Genomic DNA, 24,507 nt, shown 5'->3' with positions numbered 1-24,507 from the left:
CCACGAGTAAACAATAGGGACCGATTAGTGTGGCTTAACAAAGCCACTGAAACTATAGATTGATAGTGACACGGGGTTATTCACGCATGACTAATTCACAACCGCAAGAATCTTCGGATGTGTGAACAACTCCTTTTCCCTAACGCAGAGGGAAATTATAACGTAGTAACAATTAACAACCACATTTAACAATGCCGCCTTTTCGGTTTGACTGCGAACGTGAGACAATCGATATGATAACTGGACCCCTGTTAATTGATCGATTTTGACACGTAGCGTAGTCACCTATTTGGGTAGGCATTGTCATGGAGACGCTGCGGATAAGTGGGAATACCGACTCGAGGTGCAGTTAAGCATAAGGTGCATGTATATATGGATTTTGTAAAATCCGGGACATTTGACAGATTTCCGGGACTGCGGGACACGTCCTTCATTTCCGGGACAATCCGGGACGTATATGGCATGTATGCATTTTTCCTTATATGGCTATATATGGCTATAGTAAAACCTTGTTAACACTCTAGAGGCCACATTTATAGTCCAATCTTCATGAAATTTGTTCAGAAGATTGGTCTCAATGGTATCTTGAATGAGTTCGAAAATAATTATGTTTGCTTGAAAAAAATGGCTTCCAAGGGGCATGGCATTTTTCCTTATATGGCTATAGTAAAATCGTGTTAACACTCTTAGAGGCCACATTTACTGTCCGATCTTCATGAAACTTGGTCATAAGATTCATCCCGATAATATCTTGGACGAGTTCAGAAATGATGCTGGTTGGTTGAAAAACATGGCTGCCAGGGGGCCGGGCATTTTTCCTTATGTGGCTATAGTAAAACCTTGTTAACACTCTAGAGGCCACATTTATTTTTCCGATCTTCGTGAAACTTGGTCAGAAGATTTGTCCCAATAATATCTTGTTATCTCAGGTGATCGACTTTGGGCCTTTCAGGCCCTCTTGTTTTTCATTTTGTTTTTCATTTTGTTATGGTTCTTTATGTGTAGTCTATTTCAGTTGTATTCCAATTTTAGAATTAGTAAACTGCATAATTATTTCACATAAAAAACACTTATTATGCCCCACTTCGAAGAAGAGGGGGTTTATTGTTTTGCACATGTCGGTCGGTCCATCGGTCCGTCGACCTGATGGTTTCCAGATAATAACTCAAGAACGCTTAGGCCTAGGATCATGAAACTTCATAGGAACATTGATCATGACTGGCAAACTTGTTACCACTCATGAAGCCACAATTATTTCTTAATCTTAATTAAACCAAGTCAGCATGTTTATCTTGAGAATATCTAGGCCAAGTTTAAATGTGGGTCACATGCATAAAAAACAAGGTAACGAGGTCAAATATAGAAAAAATGTTACCACTCAAAATGCCTCATTTATGACTCAATTTTGAGCAAACTTTGTCAAAATGTTTCTCTGGACAATATCTAGGTCAATTCGAACCTGGGTAATGAGCTTCAAAAAATATATGTCACCCAGTCAAATCTTAGAAAAACCTCACACACTAGATGCCACTTTTATGACTCAATCTTGATGACTATTGTTCAGAATCTTCTCCATAGCAAGGTCATGTTTGATTCTTGATCACAGGCATCCAAAAAGTTGCTAACTAGGTCGAATATTTGGGAAACCTTGTTACCACTCAATAAGCCATATATGAAACAATATTATTTTATGAAACTTGGTCAGAATGGTTATTTTGAAAATCTAAAGGCCATGTTTGAATCTCCATCAAGTGGCATTAAAAAACACGGGCTCAAATTTGGATACATTGAATACAGGCGAGCGTTTAATGGCCTTCACTGCCTTTTTGTTGAATTATTTTCTTTGCAAAATTTTAATATACATTTTTTTTTCTGCTTGTTTGTGTCAAACAAATGAGAAGGCATAAAAAAGGTACGTTAGTGTGGGCACTCAAGGTAGTTATTATGAATATATATGTACCTGCTATTTGTATTCATTTTATATTGGTGCACACAGTTATATTGTTTTTTATTTCAATTTGCTGTATTCGTTTTCATATACATTGTATTTAACTAAAATGGTATCACACAATACTTCATTATTTTATAACAGAATTATAATTAAATAAACTAATCAACTGTTAAATAAACCTTAAGGTAGAGCACCTCTAATGGGCACATATCCAAATATAGTCTAATTAATTATTTCCTTTATCAGCATCATTTCACTGGACTACATGCAAATTTGTAGGTATGCTTTCCATGCTTTAAAAAAAAAATACCGATTTTTTCAAAACCACCCCACGCTCGGCTTTTGTCCAGTTTATTTTCACCCATGGGGTATATAAAAGTTCCATAATTAATTCAAATTGCCAAATATGGGCATGCAGTTGGTGTTTACAGATGCAGTAAAGGTGTTTAAAGTTTAAACAAGATGAAATAAGTATTCTTTTACAGACATTTATTTTTTACAAATTTTTATCTATGGAAGAGCGCCATGAAATGTGAGTTATTTCAGCCAAGTAAAAATTGAGTCTGTTAAAAACAAAGTGTCATAAAATTTAAAAAAGTATCATTTAAGTTATATTTTAAACGCAGTATTTATAGAAACACTATATACAGCAAAAATACCAAGAAATAGAAAGATTTAGATAATCTACCGTTTACTTTTTGAAAAAAAAAATGCAACATGCATCATTCGTATTTCAGCAGTAAATCACCCAATTTAGCCATAACGTTGTTTAAATTTTAAAAATTGAAGGATGTGCATAAAAATTTCAACATATTTAACAATAAACATAGCATATATGCTTTATTAAATCAAGAGAAAGAAATAAAACGCTTCACAAAAAGTATGCGGAGTGGGCAGGATTCTAACCTGCGCGGGAGAACCCAATAATTTTGCAATCCATCGCCTTAACCACTCGGCAACGACAACTTCACATATTTGTTAGCTTAAATTACATATCCATAAGTAAACAGGTAATAAGGCTCGTCAATCTTTGAAGAAATCGCGAAATCGTATTTTTTTTCAGATGATATTTTGATCAAAGTCAATATTTATTGTGAAAATAATGTATTCTAAAGGAATTACGTAAACATATATCAAAATTCGAAGTTTGAAAAAAATAAAATGCATCTCTCGGAAATAACCGATCATTGAAGATCGGCAATGATCGTAAATAAATCGCGGGAAATCATTAGAGGTGCGCTACCTTAAATCAGTTGCAAGGTTGTTTTTCGTGTGTAATATTGGTTATACCAACTGTTCATATTTTATTACCGCATACATTCGGTAGTCATTATAAAGATTAGAGCTATTGGAATCTTATCAATTTTTTTTGCGATTTACTTGTATTTAAACTATAACAGCATACTTTTAATAATATGATTTATTATATAATTCAAAGCTGTTTCGATTTATTATTTAAAACTATATGTAATAGTCAAGCGATAATATTAGTCCAGAGTTATAATATTGATTTAAAACCATGACATAACTTTTTGTAAGCATTGTTAACTGACTTATTTTTAAAAGATAAAACATTGCAATAGATGCACACATAGTGTAACAGATATTTAAATGAGTTTCATGAAACATCAAATTAGCACATGTTTGTCTTGTATTTCTGTTCATTTTCAAACATAAAGCATTTGAAGTTCCATTTCTGACTAATAAATTACACACACAATTCCCAGACGGTTCATTCGCTATTGTCTGAAAACTTTAAACAGTGACTGTCAACATATCGCTGAACATGTCAGATGTGTTCCTCTATCGATACTTTGTGATCATCCGTATGACTGTAATGTGACTAAATATTATCTATATATGCCCGTCATAACATCTCTAATCAGTCGATTATCTATCACCCCATGTGGAGTTTATGGCGTTTTCATGTTGAAGTAGGGTAAATAATGCTAGGATTACTAGGGATGTCTAGTATATTTATTTCTATATTTAGAATATTTCTTACAGAAATTCCTTTAAGCAAACAGCGCAGAACCTGATGAGGGCCTCATCTGGGTCTACGCTGTTTGCCTAGGTCTTTTTCTAGACGCTAGGCATTGATGGGTTAATGACGTTCTAGTAAAAATGCATGAATTAACTTCCCTTGAATAGTGTTTTGATATTATAACTAATAGCCTTTAATTAAGCAATGTCTCAAGATTTAATTTATTTTATGTTGTTTTTAAACCAAAACAACGCAAGGTCACATATTATCAACACGGAAATGCATAATCACATAAAAATACTGCGTTCCATTCCCATCAAGGCACTAGGCAATCGTATCTGTGCTCAATATATGCAGATACGTAATACCACTATTGCATGCGTCTACAATGTAACATGTGCTTCCGATCTCTGATGATATCGCTTTCTTTTAACGTCAGAATGAGCATAAAACAACGATTAAGAATATGACTCCCACTGGAAATTAATTTTCATACACATGTATAAAATAAAAATGGTATGGCATTCAATTGACAATAAATGCCTTGATTGGCTATTGACTGACTACCGGGGGTTTGTAGTATGTTCTGGTGGAAATGACGTCTACAACATGCAATGACTTCACATCCGTTTGGAGCAATAAACTCAATCGGATGCAAACTCGCCAAGCGGTCATAAATTAGTAAAATTACTTTTCAAATTAAATCACTCATTTAACACACTTAAGTATGAAATCACAATCCTATATACAGCCACCGGTATATGAGGTATTGGGTATATACATTTCAAACGGAACTAAATTTTATAAGATGTGTCGTCGTTTGGCTGATCAAATATACTTTCTGGTGATTTGTTCAGGTCATCCATAAATGTGGACTTTCTTGGAAAACAAACTGGATTTTCTTTCTTTCCGTACAGGAAAATATTCAAGCCCTCACTTAAAGACATTTGGTTCTTTGGTTCAATCCTCACTGCATCCCCAGACCCCATGGCCGGATCCTCATCGAAGTAGTTGTAGGGTAGAAGGAAGAATTTGAGGTCAAGGCCGACTGTGGGGGTCACGGGTAGGTCCTCCATGTGGGGAATGTGGTGGATCCCCATGGTTACCCAAGCAACCTGGTCCTGATGGAAAACGCATTGTATTCTTGTTAATATACAAACACAGATAAACGTAAATAAAGTCTAAAATACTTTTCTCAAATCCCAAAATACTACATAGAAGTGCAAAGCTAAAACTTCGAGTACATGCATATGCATAAACAATAAATAACATTAATTAACGATCGAAGTTGTTATTGTTACTTGATCCGTAAGCTCTTCGTTGTCATCCAGAAAACTCTGAAAGTTCACGACGGGCTTCGCTGCGTCCCAGCAGGCGTAGATGGAGCTGCTTCTCGGCTCGTCCTCCTTGCGTTTGGTGACCGCCAGTTGGTGCCGGGCCCAGGAAATGGAAGGCTCGTTGCCGCTGCCGCGCCTTATTGTCTAAAAATACAAACCGCATACAAACATATATATCACAATAGGATATAATACATGTGTCGAACAGTTTATCTACTAAAACTCCTACAGAGAGTCTTTACTATACACAATAACTTAGTTGTTTTAACTTTTCTCTGTCATTTATCACTGATGAGTAGATCAAAACGCTATAAGATAAATGAAATGAGGTAAATCGCAATTTATCTGCCTTTTGACTTAAATGTGTTTTCAAATACAAATACTTTTACATTATGTTAAATTATTGATAGTGTATGTGCACCTGTTTCGACATGCCTTGCACATAGAGGCGGTAAGCTCTTGGTACCATTGTAGTCGTGGTTACGTTCTTATTATAGAAAGTCAAGTATTTTGGGGATGAGAAATCATAGTCTATCACAGCCTCTGACTCGCGCTTCATTTGTTTTCTAACAATTTTCGTCTGCGAATATTTTGAATTTGTCCCGGTCGACCATTGTGTATTGTCAACATCCACTGGCGTGATCTCTATGGTTTCAAACCTGTTTTCCTGACCGTTTATGTCCATATCAACCTTGAAATGGAACATGTGGTGGTGAATGTTTCCAGTCACGTTATCTTTTAGTCGAAACCCATAGTCCTCCTCTTCGGGAAAGGCAAATGACGTCAATATGTAGCCCGTAGAAGTAGCTTTAACCTCCAGGGCGCCATTCTGGTGAAAAACGAAGTCAAAAATGTAATCGTAGTTGACAATTGTATTTATTGTTCTCACAACAAGGACAACATCTTCCATTCCTTCGTACACCTTGTAAGTTGTACCGAAGCTTGTTAGATGACGACGTAATGGCGTGCCTGTGTTGTGTTCGAAGACACAGAACGCCCTATCCACAACAAACGGTTCCTCCATGCTTTCTATCGAATGTGATGCACTGATGTACGTTGAATGACGCGGACAATCGGCTCCGGACACTAACGACCGTGCTTTCAAGCCTAGCAAATCTATGCTGTCCACGTAATCTGCAAACCGCACTGCAGGATTATTTGCAGAATAATACACGGCTATTTCTTGTAAGCTGAGCTCGTATACGATACGACGACCTTGGAAGCGCACGTCCCAAAGTTGGGGACCTGAAGTAATTGCCATTCGGACATCAAAACTCCAACCCATGTAGTCTATATGTCTCCCCGCTATTGAATAGCGCTTGCCATCAGGCTCATATTGCAACGGTGGACTTAATGGTGTAGTGGGAAAAAGGGTCCCGCGTCGATTAAGTGTCGAGTACAGTTCTTTACTTACAACTGGGTACTGTAATCGCGTTTTGACAAATGACCCAGAGTCGTACTTCCTTACCAGTTCGTCAAGATCGCGAAACGATTTACCGGCATGATAAATACGGTCAATGTAGTAATTGCCTATATTCGTCAAGTCCAGAAGAACTAAAAAATCGAGAGGTTGCACGGACGAAAATTCAACGACAGGCGTTAGAAAGAACCACATTTTTCTCGAGCCTGATTGACCAGAGACCACAGAAGACATCGGAGTGAGCAAGCCAAAGCTTAAACAGTTATCTTTGCAATCACCACTAAGCTGTCCGCCGTAGCTTTCGCTTATAATGCGACTGGCTTTTAAGTTTATCGTCTCCTCTAGCATCTTGATAGCGGTAACCAGTTCCGGTCCTGTAAGTGGGCGATATTGGAATGGGCGTGTCTTTGCGTCCTCCTTGTAAACTGGGTTAGGTAATGGCCCTACTATGTACTCCTCACACGAAGGAACCGACGTGTCGCCTCGGAAAATGAACACTTTGGCCTCTCGGCGCGGTTGAGATTTATTGTTGTCAAGGAAGTCCAGCGTTGTCATCTTGTTTGGAATATTCAATTCCATTGTGTAAATGTAGCTTGTATTGAGTGCAATCGCGGAAGGCCGAACGATTTTGAGGTCCTCTTGACGGTACAGGAATTCCTTCACTTGCTTGATCTCGTCCGCTGAGAGATCGTGGAATGGTGGAAGTTTTGCGGGAGGGTCAAGGTTGATTTTGTTGATGGGTGATTCGGGGCATGTGCCTGGCAATTCTTTGATGTTTGATTGCAATCGAATAACCACAACCCCGAATGCAATTGCCATAGCGACCAGTAGAAGAAGAAGTCCGGCAACAAGTACCCGACACCGACCGATCTGTCTCCTCAGTTTCGGAACTTTCGTATCTTCCGCCATTGCACCTGTAATTAATATACCGTAGATTAATTTCTTTTCGTTAATCTGACATTTCGTGGAATCATAAAATCTATTATTTTCGTTTGATATTTTTTTCATAATGTCTGATTTAAGGCTTTTTGACTTAACGTTCGTTTGACATTTGATTTCTTGTTTGAGACGAAAATTAGTGTCCGGCGAATAATATTGCTCTAACAATAGCAACAAATTAAGTGCAATAACAACATATTTTATCTTGTCTAACATAATATGTGTACTCCATTATATGTACTACAGTTTTCAAATTCAACGCAACGTCGGCCCTTTTTTAATAAAATTATATTCTTCTATGCGTTGTCATGAATATTATGTTTAATGTAACGTGAATTGCTGGATAAACAATGTTTGCTCTTGTATTGAGATTTAATATGCAGTTAATATGAATAAACTATTTTTACAAAGTCAAACGTATATTTATAGAACATAATCAATTCGCTTAATACTTATAACCCAATCCAACCGCCTATTGTATAGGGGTAATTATAAAATAAATAAAATGCATAGAATGAAACAAAAATTGTTTTCAATCGCGTCCGCTAAACATTATACGGATTTCCCCTAACATACCTCTAGTGAATACATAGTAATAATTTTGTTATAAACACGAGTTGATATTTAGTATACACCCGTTAAATATTTGCTATAGACAACAATAGCAGTTACTCACCGAGCTTGAGTTGCAGTGGCTTTTCCAACCAACGGTGCGTCTTCATATGAATTGGCCTTGCTCTATTTACAGTACATTACAGTGTCATAAGATGTGCTCATCTTTGCAAATCAATGTTCCATAAACAGATAACATTTTGTTGTAAAGGGGTGGACTGCCGATTAATTTAGTAAATTTGTATAAGCTCACGATTTGATGCATTAACTAATCGGCAGTTTCTCATTTAAAAATGAAGACTTCCCGAATTGATGGAGCTTTTTGTAAATATACAAGTACACCTGCTTGTTTGAAAGACCAAAATAATGTAAATGATAATTTTTTTAAGTTTTTGACTTATTTAAAAACATATCAAACTAGTCAGTGTTAAGTATCCACCACGAAACTGCATGAAATTCGACTTGCGTATAGCGTTTTAATTTAAAACATCTTGTATTTAGTTAAGCTAGAAGTTAAGTATTTATTGGGCGTTCTCACTTTAACAATAATCAGGGTACACGAGATTACATGTAAGTTTGAGATACAGCAAACTCCCTCTTTACCAACCGCTTAGCGGACCAGACCAAATATCTGGTTTTCAGGGTGTTCCGGTTTACTCAAGAATTAATGCAAAAAGCAAAGTATGTTATAAGGATTTATTACGACATGATCTACATGTATTATGGAAGTTTTCACATTATTCTTTAGAAACTGTTTAATCAGTGTATCTTTAAACGTTTGATAATCCCTGCAGTCTTTTAAAGCGTGTAATGGTCTAAATAAATAAACGACTTTATGAATACGATAACATTGATGTAATACTTTTTTTTAAACTTATTATGTATATGTGTGACACGAATTCGTGGAAACAACAAACATATATGAGTAAAGAGAAATAAAATTGGTCCTCCGAGGAAACTTTGAGTCAACCGGAAATTCGAGCAAAGTGAGTTCGATCCAACGAGAGTCAACTGTATTAGTTTTGCAGTCAAGGACACACGTATTTATGCTTGTGTATGAAGATAGGAAGCTTTTCATTTGATAAGCGACAGTCTTTACCTACGTAAGGTCAGGTATGCATCAGTGTTATCTTCCTATCGCAGAAGGAAGCGATTAAATAATCTGCACATACGTGTATATTCGCACAGAGTGGAATACTGTTTGCTCTGGCATTGTGTAATAAATTACAAAAATGTACATTGGTAGAAAATAGATGCGTATCAAATAGATACAATCTGTAAAAACTGAAATTATGTAAACAAGCAATAACGGATGGGAATTCATTATGGATTCAATCATTTAATGTACCCACGATTATTTTCTTTTATTATCAAAGTAAATTGATAAATCGGGACTTGAACTTAAATGCACATTTGTTATGAAAAATCCTGACAAGAAAGTGTTCAATTATTCATAGCAATTATATTAAATATAAACCTCAATCGATGTATCAACTATGAAATACCCAATTAGTAAACGATTGGTGGCGATTCTATCTCAATAACAGCCTAAACAACAATTCACTTTTCGTTGAAAGCATGGTGTTTATGTGAAATAAAATGACATAAAATTTACTATCATAATTTTGCTTAGAAATTTGCGGATGCTTACAAGAAGATATGCATGATGAAGACATACCACAATTTGCGCTATAAGTATGGGTATGTTATGTGTCTAAATTAGTACATACATACATGTCAGCAGTATTATAATGGTTTATTCAATATATACAATAGACAAACTGTCCATGAGTACACATGATTAAAACATAGTAACATATATAAAGGCATGACATGTGATCAGTATTGAATTTTATAATTTGTTAAATAAAGTACATGTATCAATACATGAAAAGGTCTAGGACACATTTTTTTGGATTACAACATTTAGAATCTATTTTACAATCAATGCTATAACGGTAACATCAAAACAACAAAGACAAATCTACTAGAGTAGAGAGCGAGAAGTCAAGTTTAGGTAATGCATTATATACAATTAATCATAATAATATTTATACAGGTTTCTTTGACTTAATGCTTTATGTACATACATAGCTAAGTTTCTGTTGGTACTTGTATTATCCGATTTCATTAATTTAATAAATTTTATCATGTTTGGTCTTTTCCAGTAATATTTATTTATATACAATTTCCTAATATCATCATAAGAAGAGCATTCTAGTAAAAATGATATTCATCCTCAAGAACATTACAATGTTGACATTTTCTATCTTGAAATGGTATTATACAGCATGCTATTGATAACAAAAAGCTAAACTATAGGAGAAGATGCATCGTTCGGGTCATCGAAAATACTTCTAGGTGATGTCTGTAAGTCATCCATAAACGAGAACTTTCTTGGCATGCAAACCGGATTCTCACTCTTTCCGTACTGTAAGATATTTAAGCCCTCGTTTAAAGCCATTTGATTCTTGGGTTCGATCCTCACTGCATCCCCAGACCCCATGGCCGGGTCCTCGTCGAAGTAGTTATAAGGCAGAAGGAAGAACCTGAGGTCAAGGCCGACTGTGGATGTCACTGGTAGATCTTCCATGTGGGGAATGTGGTGCATCCCCATGGTTACCCAAGCAACTTGGTCCTGTCATGAACAATTATGGCGTTTTGAAGAAAGCATCGCATCTAATGTCAGTACAAACAAATATTCGAGAATCTACCGAGTTTGTAGAAAATTTCAGCCTATTACTTTATTCATTACCGGTATAACTCGACATTTTCCCGCTAGTATAAGACCATTCGTTGTCAATGCTTTGTCGCAGCAAACCCATTTATCATACAGCTAAGAGATTTTTAGAAGGAAACTGTGGGTGTCGGATAAACGTGTACTTGGAAGGCCTACCAGCCTTTACGATTCTACTACATGCACATAGCGGACTATTTTTTGGACCTTCATGTTTGATTGAAGGTCAAATGCAGTTAAGACTGGTAGACCATTTAACTCGTTTAAATGTACCGACATTCTCATTTATTTGTTTTTTAAATTTCAATATATGCATGAATTGAAGTTATACATTTTAAATCGATGTACCGTAAAAGAATACTAGCCGGAAGTTATAAATCCCATAAAGCGTTTCTAATGATTTTTTAACTGAATGCAAAACAAATCGCCGTTGTTGAATACCTTAGAAGCAAGACTGTACGACTGAAGCAGTTTTTAATTTTTAAGGGACATTTCTTAGAAATTTTGGCATGTATTGAAGTTTGTCATTAATTTTTTTTTATATCGATAAATGTCAACATTGGATCTAAAAAGAAAAAAAAAGTAATCCTCAACTTGGCTCGAACCACTGACCCCTGGAGTAAATGTCTATCGCTTAGACCGATCGGCCATCCATGGTCATACAATCAGTGATGTATTTTATACTTTTTATATGCAATCCTCGTAGTATCGTAAAATATAACGACACCAACAGAGCTCTCCAAATTATTCAATCGTTTCGCGTTGCATTGCTTTATAAATTTCAGGTTTTAAATCGTCAAAAGATGCATATAATGGATATTTTAAAGCATGGTAAATGTTCAGTATTACTGTTTCCTCACATATATCATAACTTAAACGAAAATTTGCGAATCTGAAACATTTTTTCAAAATTTTGTCAATTCACCAAACGTGAAAAGGCCCCTTTAAATAATGATTTTAACTTAGATAATTCTACCTTTCCAGAACTTGACGTGCGTATACCTATTTAAGAAGTTAACAATACAAAAATGTTAAAAACACATTTAAAACGATATAAATCATTTGGGAAGTGATTGTACATGTACTTTGAACGAATATTTTCTTGATGCAGTGATATTTTATCTGCCTAATTGTGCGACGTGCTTAACGTTTTTTTTGTATCGTGTCTCTTTCCCGATAAATGGACAGAAAGGCTTATGATCTCTTTGGATAAAAAGAATCTAATGTCGTTATCTTTTCACGGTTTGGTAAATTGACAAAATTGAAAAAAGTTGTTTCAGATTCGCACATTTTCGTTTTAGTTATGATATTTGTGAGGAAACAGTATTATTGAACATTTACCATAGTCCAATATAGCCATTATATGTATCTTTTGACGATTTGAAAACCTAAAAATTATAAAGCGTTGCAACGCGAAACGATTGAATAATATGGAGAGTTTTGTTGTTGTCGTTTAAATTTTCGAAAATACGAAGATTGCTCATATAAGGTATAAAATACTTTATCTGTGTATAACCGGCGGAATAGTCGAGAGGGCCAATGCGTTTTTACTTCAGACTAACTCCAGGACTCCGGGGGTCACTGGTTCGAGCCCTGGTACCGGCCACTTTTTTTTCCTTTTTTAAATTTTATTCTTGATTTCTTAATGGAGCATTTAAGATCCAATGTTTACATTTATCAATATAAAGCATTTAATGACAAACTTCAAAATATGCCAAAATCTGTGAAAAGGCCACTTTAATACATATAAGGGGTAATTAGTAAATTGCTTTTCCAAAAATCTACCACAATATTGAAGACGCACATTCAAACTGTCTGCAATATAAACACTAGTTTTTTTCCGGATGCGCAGTTCGGATTAAGAAAAGGTCATTCAACTGTTGATGCTTTTAATATTTTCACGCTTTATTGTACACACTATATAAAAGAAAGTAAACGTTTCGCATGTTATATTAGTCGATCTGGTAATATTTTTTGGATGTAAAATAGCGCAATTCATTGTTATTAAAAAATTTTACGTCTGGCATACAATGTAAATTGCTAAGAATAGTAAAGATATGTATGCGAATGTTCAGTCATGTGTAAAATCCACGTTATTTAGATTATTTAAGTAATGCGGTTGTCGCCAATTTTGTTTACGTGGGTTGTTATCTGCTGTTGACATGGCTATTTTAGGGAAGTTACCTGCTGAAGTTCAATGACATTTATATAACTTAAATTTATATTGCAATTCGTGGGTGCTAAATGTTTACACTATATACGAAAAATATTGTATTTCGGAGGAGGGGTTGATTGAATGAAACGACAAATGTACATACCAAGTGAATTATATTTAAGTTGTTGATAACTTCAATTATTAAGGAACCGTGTTGAATTATACTGGATGTTTTTAATTAACCCAGGGGCATTTGGTTGGTAAAGCCTTTCAAACAATGAATAGAATATTGTTAAAATTCAGTGATTTTGACAGTTAACCATAACTATTCCGTAAGTTGTTTGCCTCTTTTGTAGGTTATAAATTAATGTATGCTTCAGAAGTATGGTGATTCACAAAGTAAGATGATATCAAACACCGAAGCAGCTTTTGTTATACGAAATAAGGTCCTAAATACAGTAGTTCAATTAGTATCATTACCGCGTCGTGAACGTGCTCTTGTTCACAGGTGGTTAGCGTGTGGTTATGATATTAACCCATTTATGCCTAGGGGACTCTTCCATCATTCTAAATTGGATAAATTTATTTCCAAAATAAGAGATGTCTAGTACATTTATTTCTATATTTAGAAATATTTCTTACAGAATTTCCTTAAAGCAAACAGCGCAGACCCTGATGAGACGCCGCATCGTGCGGCGTCTCATCTGGTTCTAAGCTGTTTGCCAAGGCCTTTTTTCTAGACGCTAGGCATAAATGGGCTAATAAGTTAAAACATCATTTTAAATGAAACATAAATAAATTATAACGAAAAACCAATTTCTCTGATTTTGTTTATATTATATATATTCTTGACGCTAGGCATAAATTGGCTAATAGGTTAAAACATCATTTTAAATGAAACATAAATAAATTATAACAAAAAACAATTTCTCTAATTGTGTCTATATTATATATATATATTTGATAGTGGATTTTTTTTCAGAGAAATTGATTTTTCGTTATAATTTGATTTTTTATATTTAAAATGATTTTTTACTAATTAATATCATAGCCACACGCTAACAACCTGTGTTATTGCCTTCGATTGTGCATATTTGTATTTTTATTCTAACGTTGCTAATGTATATAATATGTTACACCTATTTACATGATGAAATATATAAGTATGAAGACGACGTACTATTGAACTGTAAGTCTGAATAAAATGTCTGTCGTTTTGTCCATCCGTATGTCGATATGTCTGTCTGTCTGTTTGCCAAATTTTACGCGCTAAGAATGACTTCGCTACCTGATCTGTAAGAGCTTCATTATCATCTAGAAAGCTCTGGAAGTTCACGACTGGCATCTCTGCGTCCCAGGAGGCGTAGATGGAGCTGCTTCTCGGCTCGTCCTCCTTGCGTTTGGTGACCGCTAGTTGGTGCCGGGCCCAGGAAATGGAAGGCTCGTTGCCGCTTCCGAGCTTTACTTTCTGGAATATAAGCGCATTTCTTGTTTTAGTTTTACACCGATTTATAGCGATATACTTTGATTGTATTTGAGTCTTCTGTTTTATGTACTTGGAGTACGTGGAATGATTATGAGAAGGCTCCATTTACCGAAAATCATCCGCTTTCAAGGCAGACATCATATCTTCTACACGATTAATACACACTTTAACTGAAGATAAAATCAAGCTCTGTATCTGTATTAATCAGTATTATTTCCACCATACTTTCTACAAATGAAACATTACTATATTGAACTTGTTGGTAAAATGTGTAGATATATATCAAGCTAAAGATTTTCTCTTATTTTTCTAGAAGCACTGATTGCGAAAAAAGGTTGGACAAATAAGATACGAATATTTGTTAAACTTTTAGAACAGTTGCTCACCTGTTTTGACATGCCTTCAATATAAAGGCGGTAAGCTCGTGGAACCCTTGTTGCCGTGGTTACGTCCTTGTTATAGAATGTCAAGTATTTTGGAGTGGAGAAATCATAATCCACCGCAGCCTCTAATTCATATCGTATCAGCTTTTTAACTAACTTTGTTTGTGAGTATTTCGCATTTGCTGCGTTCGACCATTGCGTGTTGTCCACATCGACTGGTGTGATCTCTAGTGTTTCGAACCTGTTTTCCGCGCCGTTTATATCCATATCAACCTTGAAATGGAACATGTGGTGGTGAATATTGCCGGTGATGTGATCCTTAAGTCGAAACCCATAATCATCTTCACCATCAAATGCAAACGTTGTTAAAATGTATCCTGTAGACGAAGCCTTGACCTCTAGAGCGCCGTTTTGGTGAAATATAAAATCGAATATATAATCGTAGTTTGCAACTGTCAGTATGGTTCGCAATGTCAATACAATGTCCATCATGCCTTCGTATACCTTTTTGCTAGTTCCGGAACTAGTTAGATGTCGCCGTAATGGTATTCCTGTGTTTTGTTCAAATACGCAAAACGCCCTGTCCACATAATATGGTTCTCCCATGTTTTCGATCGAGTGAGTTGCGCTAAGGTATGTGGAATGGTGCGGACAATCAGTTCCAGAAATTAACGATCTTGCTCTTGTCCCAAACAAAGCAATGCTGTCTATAAAATCTGCGAATCTAAGCGCGGGGTTATTTGCAGAATAAAACACTGATATTTCTTGTAAACTTAACTCGTAAACAATTCGCTTGTTGTTGTAGCGTATGTCCCACACTTGAGGTCCCGATGTAGAAGACATTCGGACATCAAAACTCCAACCCATATATTCCACATGTCGCCCTTCTATTGAATAACGTTTACCGTCTGGTTCGTACTGCAACGGTGGGCTTAAAGTTGTAGACGGGAAAAACTTTCCACGTCTGTTCATCGACGAGTAAAGATTCCTATCAAGTTTGGGGAATTCTATTCGTGTTTTATTGAAAGACCCGCTATCGTACATGCGGACCAGTTCATCCAGATCGCGGAACATTTTGCCGGCATGGAATATACGATCAATGAAGTAATTATTAATGTCAGTCACATCGACCCGAATTATGAAATCACGGGGATGGGAAGGAAAGTATTCAAGGACAGGTGTCAGCCAAAACCACATTTTCCTCGTGCGTGGTTGTCCCGAGACTGCAGATGACATCGGAGTGATCATAGCAAAGCTTAAACAGTTATCTTTGCAATAACCGCCAATTTGTCCGCCGTAGCTTTCACTTAGAATGCGACTGGCTTTCATGTTAACCGTCTGCTCTAGCATTGTTATTGCAGTAACCAGTTCCGGTGCTGTAAGAGGACGGAAACGGAATGGGTGTTTCTTGGCGTCCTTTTTGTATAGAGGGTTTGGTAACGGACCCACTGTGTATTCTTCGCACGAAGGATCCGAAGTATCGCCTCGGAAAATAAAAACTTTAGCCTCTCGCTGTGGCTGCGCTTTCTTGATGTCAAGATAATCAATCGTTATCTTCTTATTCGGAGGATGCAGCTCCATAGAGTAAATGTAGCTTGTATTTAGAGCAATCGAAGATGGTCGAACGAGGTAGAGGTCCTCTTGACGGTAAAGAAATTCTTTTACTTGTATAATCTCGTCCGCAGTGAGATCATGAAACGGAGGGAGCGTTGCGGGAGGATCGAGGTTGATGGTGAAAGCTAAAGAATCCGAACAAGAATCTGGTACTCCGTTGATTTGCGACTTAAGTCTCGACACCACGATCGCAAATGCAATTATGACGGCGATCAATATCAGAACTAGTACGCCCACGATGATCCTACATAGCCCGATTTGTCGCCTTTGCTTTGTAACTTCAGACATTGTTCCTGAAAAACAAATTTGGCCTTAGAAGACATTGGGTTTGAAATGAAACGAACAGCATAATAATTATTGGAATTTTTGACCATCACCAGTACAAGTCTGGAAGTTAGTATGTGTGTATTCCAACTGTGTGCAGTCAAGTAGAAATATCAAGGCTTGAATTACCCTCTGAAACTCTTCGCAAAAGCTTCTACGCTATCAGCGCATGTAGCCAGCACTAAAGCATATGAACTACCGTTTCTGCATGTATCTTCTAGTTATTTGACACAAGCTCCCTAAAAATAATCAATTAATTAAAATCAAAATATGTGAATTCATATGTTTAAAACGTTCTGGTCAAGGAAAGCACTTTACCGCTTTTTAGAGTATGTCTCATTACCGGTATATGTTTAGCGTCGCCGAGCATGTCGGTTTTGGGAGCAAGAGTGAAAAGAACAACAGTTTTGACAATCAGGACAATCGAAAGAGTATCAATGGTGCCTTAACGACCTTTAAACGACCCCGTTTCCCACAAACACCAATGTTTTCTCAATAAAAAAAAACATTGCATAATACTCTAGGCGCTAAAATTGTCCTAAACATATGCCGCAAATGTTAATACTATTTTTTGTGAGTATCAACAACTTGAATTTTGTGTATGTTCCTTAATATAACTGTTTTGTATTGCCCTTTTAGGATGTACATTTGAAATATGTACCTAGTGGGTGTGCAGAAAATCGTATTGTTTGTTAGCAACTCTATGGCAGTGGAAAAAGAGATTTGTTGTAAGTGAACAAGAAGTGGTCTAGTGGTCTCATTACAGCGACATTACTTCATTTAAGTGAATAAACGATCATTGTTCTGTTGGTACCATTCGTTATACAGCCTGGTTGTAGATGAATGTTTTATTCGATTACTTTTTACCTGTCTTGTTTGATGGTTTCGAAAAGTCAAGAGGACGTTAAACATAGGAGCATATGTTAATGGCATAATAGAGCCGATATGTGGCTTTTAATGAAACATTTTAATATAAATATCCTTTCTATTGAAAGTTAGTGAACCATTTATTCTGTTTCCATCTTAATAATATAGTTATTTGACTTTAGTATATACAATTGGCTTAGTGGTGATCTTTCATTTATCCAACAACATTGTAATCGACTTTTCATTTTATCTTCTCTGTTTTGCAGCTCTGTATGTATAATTGTATTTTCCCAAAATTAAGGAAAACTATTTTATTGAATACAAATACCTCTAAACGGTTCATACAAGTGTACAGTTTTTGATTATTCTTGTATTAAATTAATTAAATGTCCTCATTCTTAACACGTTCATTGTTTACGTGCATTGATAACAATAATATGACAAAGTCCACGTTGCAAGCAATCACTTTGAAGGAGATTTAGTAAGCGTAAACAAAACTTGGACACTGCTCTTCAAATGTACTTGAATAGTTGATAAGAATGTTGTTATTGAGCATGTTGCAACACACATGTCCAACAGATACGCGCATTAAACAATCACACGGTGTACTGCTTTATTACTACTTTCAAGACTTTGTTGGTTAAAAATTGTAAGTAAACAAATGTCCACTTGCATTCTAGTTTGTACAAGAATTATACCTATTATTTTATGTATGTGCATGTATTTCATTTGCTACAAATTAGCAAGTCATAATAGGAAAATTATGTTTATAGAATTGGTGATTATTGTATTAAAGCAGCAACTATTTAAACATTCGGTTTCGAAAGAAGTGTACCATCAGGATCGACGAATCTTAACAGTATAACTAACTGACACTTGGGCACACTAGGAACACACAGTCTTATATAGTGAAATCATAGCTTATAAAGCAATATTTTTTTATTTTTTTATGTTTATACAGTCACTTGTCGATCGCAGATAACACATATTAGACATGAACCTAGATTGTGTAAATTGTTGCCTCTTAAACACTTTAACTGATCTCACGTTGTGTTTGTGACGCCATGGAAGCAAACAAAAGCACGTAAGTAACATTATATTAAACAATTTTGTGAAAGAAGCCTACCCTACGGCGCTCGTGAGTCTGGTTGATGGTCAGACTATCGGACATATGCGATATTCTAGCGGTACAAAGATCATTTCGTCTCAACTTTCGTACTACTAAAATGAGTTGGGTCATACGGCGGATACTCATTTCATGCAGTCGTTTAAGCAGAACGATTCCATAACATTTACACCTAGAATTACACACTCAAACAATCATGCAGTTGCAATCAATCAACGTTCATATGATGATGATGATGATGATGATAATGATGATCATCATCATGATCATAATCATCATCAACATCAACATCATCAACATCATGAACATCATGAACATCATCATCATCATCATCATCATCATCATCATCATCATCATCATCATCACCATCACCATCATCATCATCATCATCATCATCATCATCATCATCATCAGTATGTACACTCCAGGCATCATCATTATAATTATTATTATTACATATGGATTATTATTATTATTATAATGCACCGGCATCGTTTGGGTATAAGCTACTACTGTGTCCCTACTGAGACAAACTCTAGTTTTGCCCAGAAGATATTCATTATGACAGAAGTCTTAAATTCAACGCTGTACACATGAGGAATTTGACTTAAAAATGATAGAATCTATGTACCTGAAGAAGTTCATGTGCATGTTGTGTTATGCAAAATATGTTTCAAGATGCCACAATTTTAACCGAGTATGCAATTACTGAATTATTCTGACATACAACACGAATTAAGTTTTTTAAGTCTGTACATTGAAGCCGAGACAGCTGCCAAACGTTTGGCTAATAATAAAAAATAATCTCATTCTGTTCAAAACATGTTTCCGTATCAACCGTGAATATGCCCGTTTAATGTGTTTGCAATACTTCTGTTTACACGGGCAGCAAGTCGGTTAACTTATCAGAATAGCGTTTTGCAAAGGCAGCTTTATGTTCACTGCGGCTTGTGAATGAGTCAGAAACGCTGTATAGCCAGTTTACATGCGAACGTAATCATGAACTCACTAAAAACCTTTTTAACATTGAAAATGATTGCTTCAAATAGACATTCGGGCTAAATAACTATGATATGTACTCTAGCAATGTTATGGTTAATAAAGCCGTATGTACATATAAGACTCAATAAGCAGTATGAACATTTCAGGCTCGATAAGCAGTATGTACATTTCAGGCTTAATAAGCAGTATGCACGCTCCAGGCTTAATAAACGGTATGTACATTTAAGGCTTAATAAGGAGTATGTACATTTCAGGATCAATAAGCAGTATGTACATTTCTGGATCAATAAGCAGTATGTACATTTCAGGCTTAATAAGCAGTATGTACATTTCAGGCTCAATAAGCAGTATGTACATTTTAGGCTCAATAAGCAGTATGTACACTCCAGGCTGAATAAGCAGTATGTACACTCCAGGCTTAATAAGCAGTATGTACACTCCAGGCTTTATAAGGAGTATGTACATTTCAGGATCAATAAGCAGTATGTACATTTCAGGATCAATAAGCAGTATGTACATTTCAGGATCAATAAGCAGTATGTACATTTCAGGATCAATAAGGAGTATGTACATTTCAGGCTCAATAAGCAGTATGTACATTTCAGGCTCAATAAGTAGTATGTACATTTCAGGATCAATAAGCAGTATGTACATTTCAGGCTCAATAAGCAGTATGTACATTTCAGGCTCAATAAGCAGTATGTACATTTCAGGTTCAATAAGCAGTATGTACATTTCAGGCTCAATAAGCAGTATGTACATTTCAGGCTCAATAAGCAGTATGTACACTCCAGGCTGAATAAGCAGTATGTACACTCCAGGCTTAATAAGCAGTATGTACACTCCAGGCTTTATAAGGAGTATGTACATTTCAGGATCAATAAGCAGTATGTACATTTCAGGATCAATAAGCAGTATGTACATTTCAGGATCAATAAGCAGTATGTACATTTCAGGATCAATAAGGAGTATGTACATTTCAGGCTCAATAAGCAGTATGTACATTTCAGGCTCAATAAGCAGTATGTACATTTCAGGATCAATAAGCAGTATGTACATTTCAGGCTCAATAAGCAGTATGTACATTTCAGGCTCAATAAGCAGTATGTACATTTCAGGCTTAATAAGCAGTATGTACATTTCAGGCTCAATAAGCAGTATGTACATTTCAGGATCAATAAGCAGTTTGTACATATAAGGCTCAATAAGCAGTATGTACATTTCAGGCTCAATAAGCAGTATGTACATTTCAGGCTTAATAAGCAGTATGTACATTTCAGACTCAATAAGCAGTATGTACATTTCAGGCTCAATAAGCAATATGTACATTTCAGGCTCAATAAACAGTATGTACATTTCAGGCTCAATAAGCAGTATGTACATTTCAGGCTCAATAAGCAGTATGTACATTTCAGGCTCAATAAGCAATATACAGATATCAGGCTAAATAAGCAGTTTGCATATTTCAGGCTTAATAAGCATTACACAGATATCAGGCTAAATAAGCAGTTTGCATATTTCAGGCTTAATAAGCATTATACAGATATCAGGCTAAATAAGCAGTTTGCATATTTCAGGCTTAATAAGTATTATACAGATATCAGGCTTAATAAGCGGTTTGCATATTTCAGGCTTAATAGGCATTCTTCAAATTTCAGGCTTAATAGGCAGTATGCAAGTTTCAGGCTAAATAAGAAGTGCGTACACTTCAGGCGTAATAACAGTGTGCGCATTCAGGCGTAGAAAGCAGTTCTTAAACTTCAAGCGTACATGTAAGGCGTTATTAATAGTTTTTACATGGCAGGCTTAATAAACAGTGTTTACACTGCAGGCGAAATACGCAGTGCGTGCACTTCAGAGGTAATAATCAGTGTGTAAACTTCAAGGGTTTTAGCAATGTGTACATGTCAGGTACCAGCATTCGTAAGATGCACATAAATAGACCAATCAGGTGCCCTCGGAAAATTCCGTCAGCAGAAAGAGCGTTGGTACGGAAAAGCACGTGTATAAAGACGCTATTGCTATTTTTGCACCTCAGAAAACTTTCAGAGCCACAAACAAACCTATACAAACCTATGAATTTATTGTTGTTTTTTTACCGGACAATCGGTCCTGTAAATTTGACAGACAGGCCGGACCTTACACAATTTTACAGGACATGTCCGTCGGTCCGGCCATGTTTGGCCAAGACTGTTGGATACAGTTCTGGTAATGGTTTACCTAAACTTTATGTATATATTAATAATTGTGATTAGATTGATATCCATGTGTGAAATTAATTTCTTCTTATTTCAGGATCCAAAAGAGGCTGGCTCAGATGACAAGGAAGCTGACGTGGACGAGGATGAAATTAATAAGAGAGTTGTATTGTATTCTGAAGATTGAATAAATGAATGCTTCTTTGGATGTTTTATGTTATGTTTATCTGCATTTTTAACAAAAATGTTTGGGCTAGTAAAATCTGACTCGGGCTAGTACAAATTCCCTTATTACTAGCCCGACCTGCCTGTAGATTTAAATCTGAATTTCAATGACTGTACATTCCAAGCTTAATAAGCAGTCTGTACACTTCAGGCTTAATAAGCAGTATGTACACTCCAGGCTAATTAAGCAGAATGTACACTCCATGCTTGATAAGAATTATGTACATTAAAGGCTTAATAAGCAGTCTGTACTCTTCAGGCTAAATAAGCAGTATGTACACTTCAGGCTAAATAAGCCATATGTACATTTCAGGCTTTATAAGCAGTATGTACACTCCAGGCTTAATAAGAAGTATGCACACTCCAGGCTTTATAAGCAGTATGTACACTCCAGGCTTTATAAGATGTATGTATATTTCGGGATTTATAAGCAGTATGTACACTCCAGGCTTTATAAGCAGTATGTACACTCCAGGCTTAATAAGCAGTATGTACACTCCAGGCTTAATAAGCAGTATGTACACTTCAGGCTATATAAGCAGTATGTACACTCCAGGCTTAATAAGAAGTATGCACACTCCAGGCTTTATAAGCAGTATATACACTCCATGCTTAATAAGCAGTCTGTGCACTCCAGGCTTTATAAGCAGTATGTACACTCCAGGCTTAATAAGAAGTATGCACACTCCAGGCTTTATAAGCAGTATGTACACTCCAGGCTTAATAAGCGTTCTGTACACTTCAGGTTTAATAAGCTGTCTGTACACTCCAGGCTTTATAACTTAAGAAGTATGTATATTTCAGGCTAAATAAGCAGTGTGTTCACTCCAGGCTTAATAAGCAGTATGTACACTCCAGGCTGAATAAGCAGTATGTACACTCCAGGCTTAATAAGCAGTATGTACACTCCAGGCTTTATAAGCAGTCTGTACACTCAAGACTTAATAAGCAGTCTGTACATTTCAGGCTTAATAAGCAGTCTGTACACTCCAGGCTTTATAAGAAGTATGTATATTTCAGGCTTAATAAGCAGTATGTACATTCAAGGCTTAATAAGCAGTATGTACACTCCAGGCTTAATAAGCAGTATATACACTCCAGGCTTAATAAGCAGTATGTACACTCCAGGCTTTATAAGCAGTCTGTACACTCCAGGTTTAATAAGCAGTCTGAACGAACACTCCAGGCTTAATAAGCAGTCTGTACACTCCAGTCTTAATAAGCAGTTTGTACACTCCAGGCTTAATAAGCAGTATGTACACTCCAGGCTTAATAAGCAGTATGTACACTCCAGGCTTAATAAGCAGTATGTACACTCCAGGCTAAATAAGCAGTATATACACTCAAGGCTTAATAAGCAGTATGTACACTCCAGGCTTTATAAGAAGTATGTACATTTCAGGCTTAATAAGCAGTACGTACACTCCATGCTTAATACGCAAGATGTACACTCCAGGCTTTATAAGCAGTATGTTCATTTCAGGCTTTATAAGCAGTATGTAAATTTCAGGCTTTATAAGCAGGATGTTTACTTCAGGCTTTATAAGCAGTATGTACATGTCAGGCTTTATAAGCATTATGTACATTTCAGGCTTTAAAAGCATTGTGTACATTTCAGGCTTTATAATCATTGTGTACATTTTAGGCTTAAAAGCATTGTGTACATTTCAGTCTTTATAAGCATTGTGAACACTCCAGGCTTTATAAGCAGTGTGCACATGTCCGGCGTTATAGGAAGTGTGCACATTTTGAGGCTTGATAAGTTGTGTGTACACTTCATGCATATGAAGCAGTATGCAGATTTCAAGCCCCATATGCATTGTGCAGATTTCAGGACTAATAAGCAGTATTCAATAGTCCAGCTTAACAAGAAATATGCACACTTCCGGAAAAGTAAGCAGTGTGCAGATTTCAAACTTGAGAGCAGTGTGCTGATTTCTGACTTACTACACAGAATGAAAACTTCTGGCTAATAATAATCAACGTGCTCAGTTTAGGCTAAATAAGCAGTATGCCACTTGAGGCTCCTTGCGCAAAATGCACATTTAAAAGCGCATAAACACCCACTATTTAGAAAATTAAGTTAACACATAACAATCAATGTTTCTTATAGCAATAGCCAAAATTTTAACGCTAGATGTGGTCTG

At 36.0% G+C, this 24,507-nt stretch overlaps 2 protein-coding genes across 6 annotated transcripts in view; both read right to left on the bottom strand.

The window, feature by feature from the left end:
• Nucleotides 1-3,914: 3,914 nt before the first annotated feature.
• On the bottom strand, nt 3,915-8,711 carry LOC127880336 (putative amine oxidase [copper-containing]). Its single transcript, XM_052427753.1, has 4 exons — nt 8,308-8,711; nt 5,694-7,606; nt 5,237-5,416; nt 3,915-5,056 (listed from the first exon to the last, which is right to left on the bottom strand). Exons 1-4 carry the CDS (start codon nt 8,351-8,353, stop codon nt 4,730-4,732), a joined length of 2,466 nt encoding a protein of 821 aa, XP_052283713.1. The 5' UTR covers nt 8,354-8,711; the 3' UTR covers nt 3,915-4,729.
• A 1,272-nt stretch (nt 8,712-9,983) lies between these two features.
• LOC127880334 (putative amine oxidase [copper-containing]) overlaps nt 9,984-24,507 on the bottom strand; it is a 61,314-nt gene continuing 46,790 nt past the window's right edge. For 4 of the 5 annotated variants that reach the window (XM_052427744.1, XM_052427743.1, XM_052427745.1 and 1 more), the window contains 3 exons: nt 15,008-16,911; nt 14,424-14,603; nt 9,984-10,881 (listed from right to left, as the gene is read on the bottom strand). In XM_052427744.1, coding sequence (XP_052283704.1) covers nt 10,555-10,881; nt 14,424-14,603; nt 15,008-16,906 — 2,406 coding nt within the window. In that variant the 5' untranslated portion in view covers nt 16,907-16,911 and the 3' untranslated portion in view covers nt 9,984-10,554. Of the gene's footprint in view, nt 10,882-14,423; nt 14,604-15,007; nt 16,912-17,071; nt 17,189-24,507 lie in introns of those variants that run through there. The other variant, XM_052427747.1, reaches the window with a different exon arrangement.

This window comes from Dreissena polymorpha, chromosome 4 (genome assembly GCF_020536995.1).
Source record: "Dreissena polymorpha isolate Duluth1 chromosome 4, UMN_Dpol_1.0, whole genome shotgun sequence".
NCBI lineage: Eukaryota > Metazoa > Mollusca > Bivalvia > Myida > Dreissenidae > Dreissena > Dreissena polymorpha.
The sequence above is the reverse complement of the archived record's forward strand: the minus strand, read 5'-3'. Positions and strand labels throughout refer to the sequence as shown.

Excerpts from the sequence above, each read along its gene's own strand:
- LOC127880336 (XM_052427753.1), bottom strand. The coding sequence starts at position 8,353 with ATGAAGACGCACCGTTGGTTGGAAAAGCCACTGCAACTCAAGCTCG. Across the intron at positions 7,607-8,307 it reads GCCACTGCAACTCAAGCTCG|GTGCAATGGCGGAAGATACG; the intron begins GTGAGTAACTGC and ends TATTAATTACAG. Across the intron at positions 5,057-5,236 it reads ACGAAGAGCTTACGGATCAA|GACCAGGTTGCTTGGGTAAC; the intron begins GTAACAATAACA and ends GTTTTCCATCAG.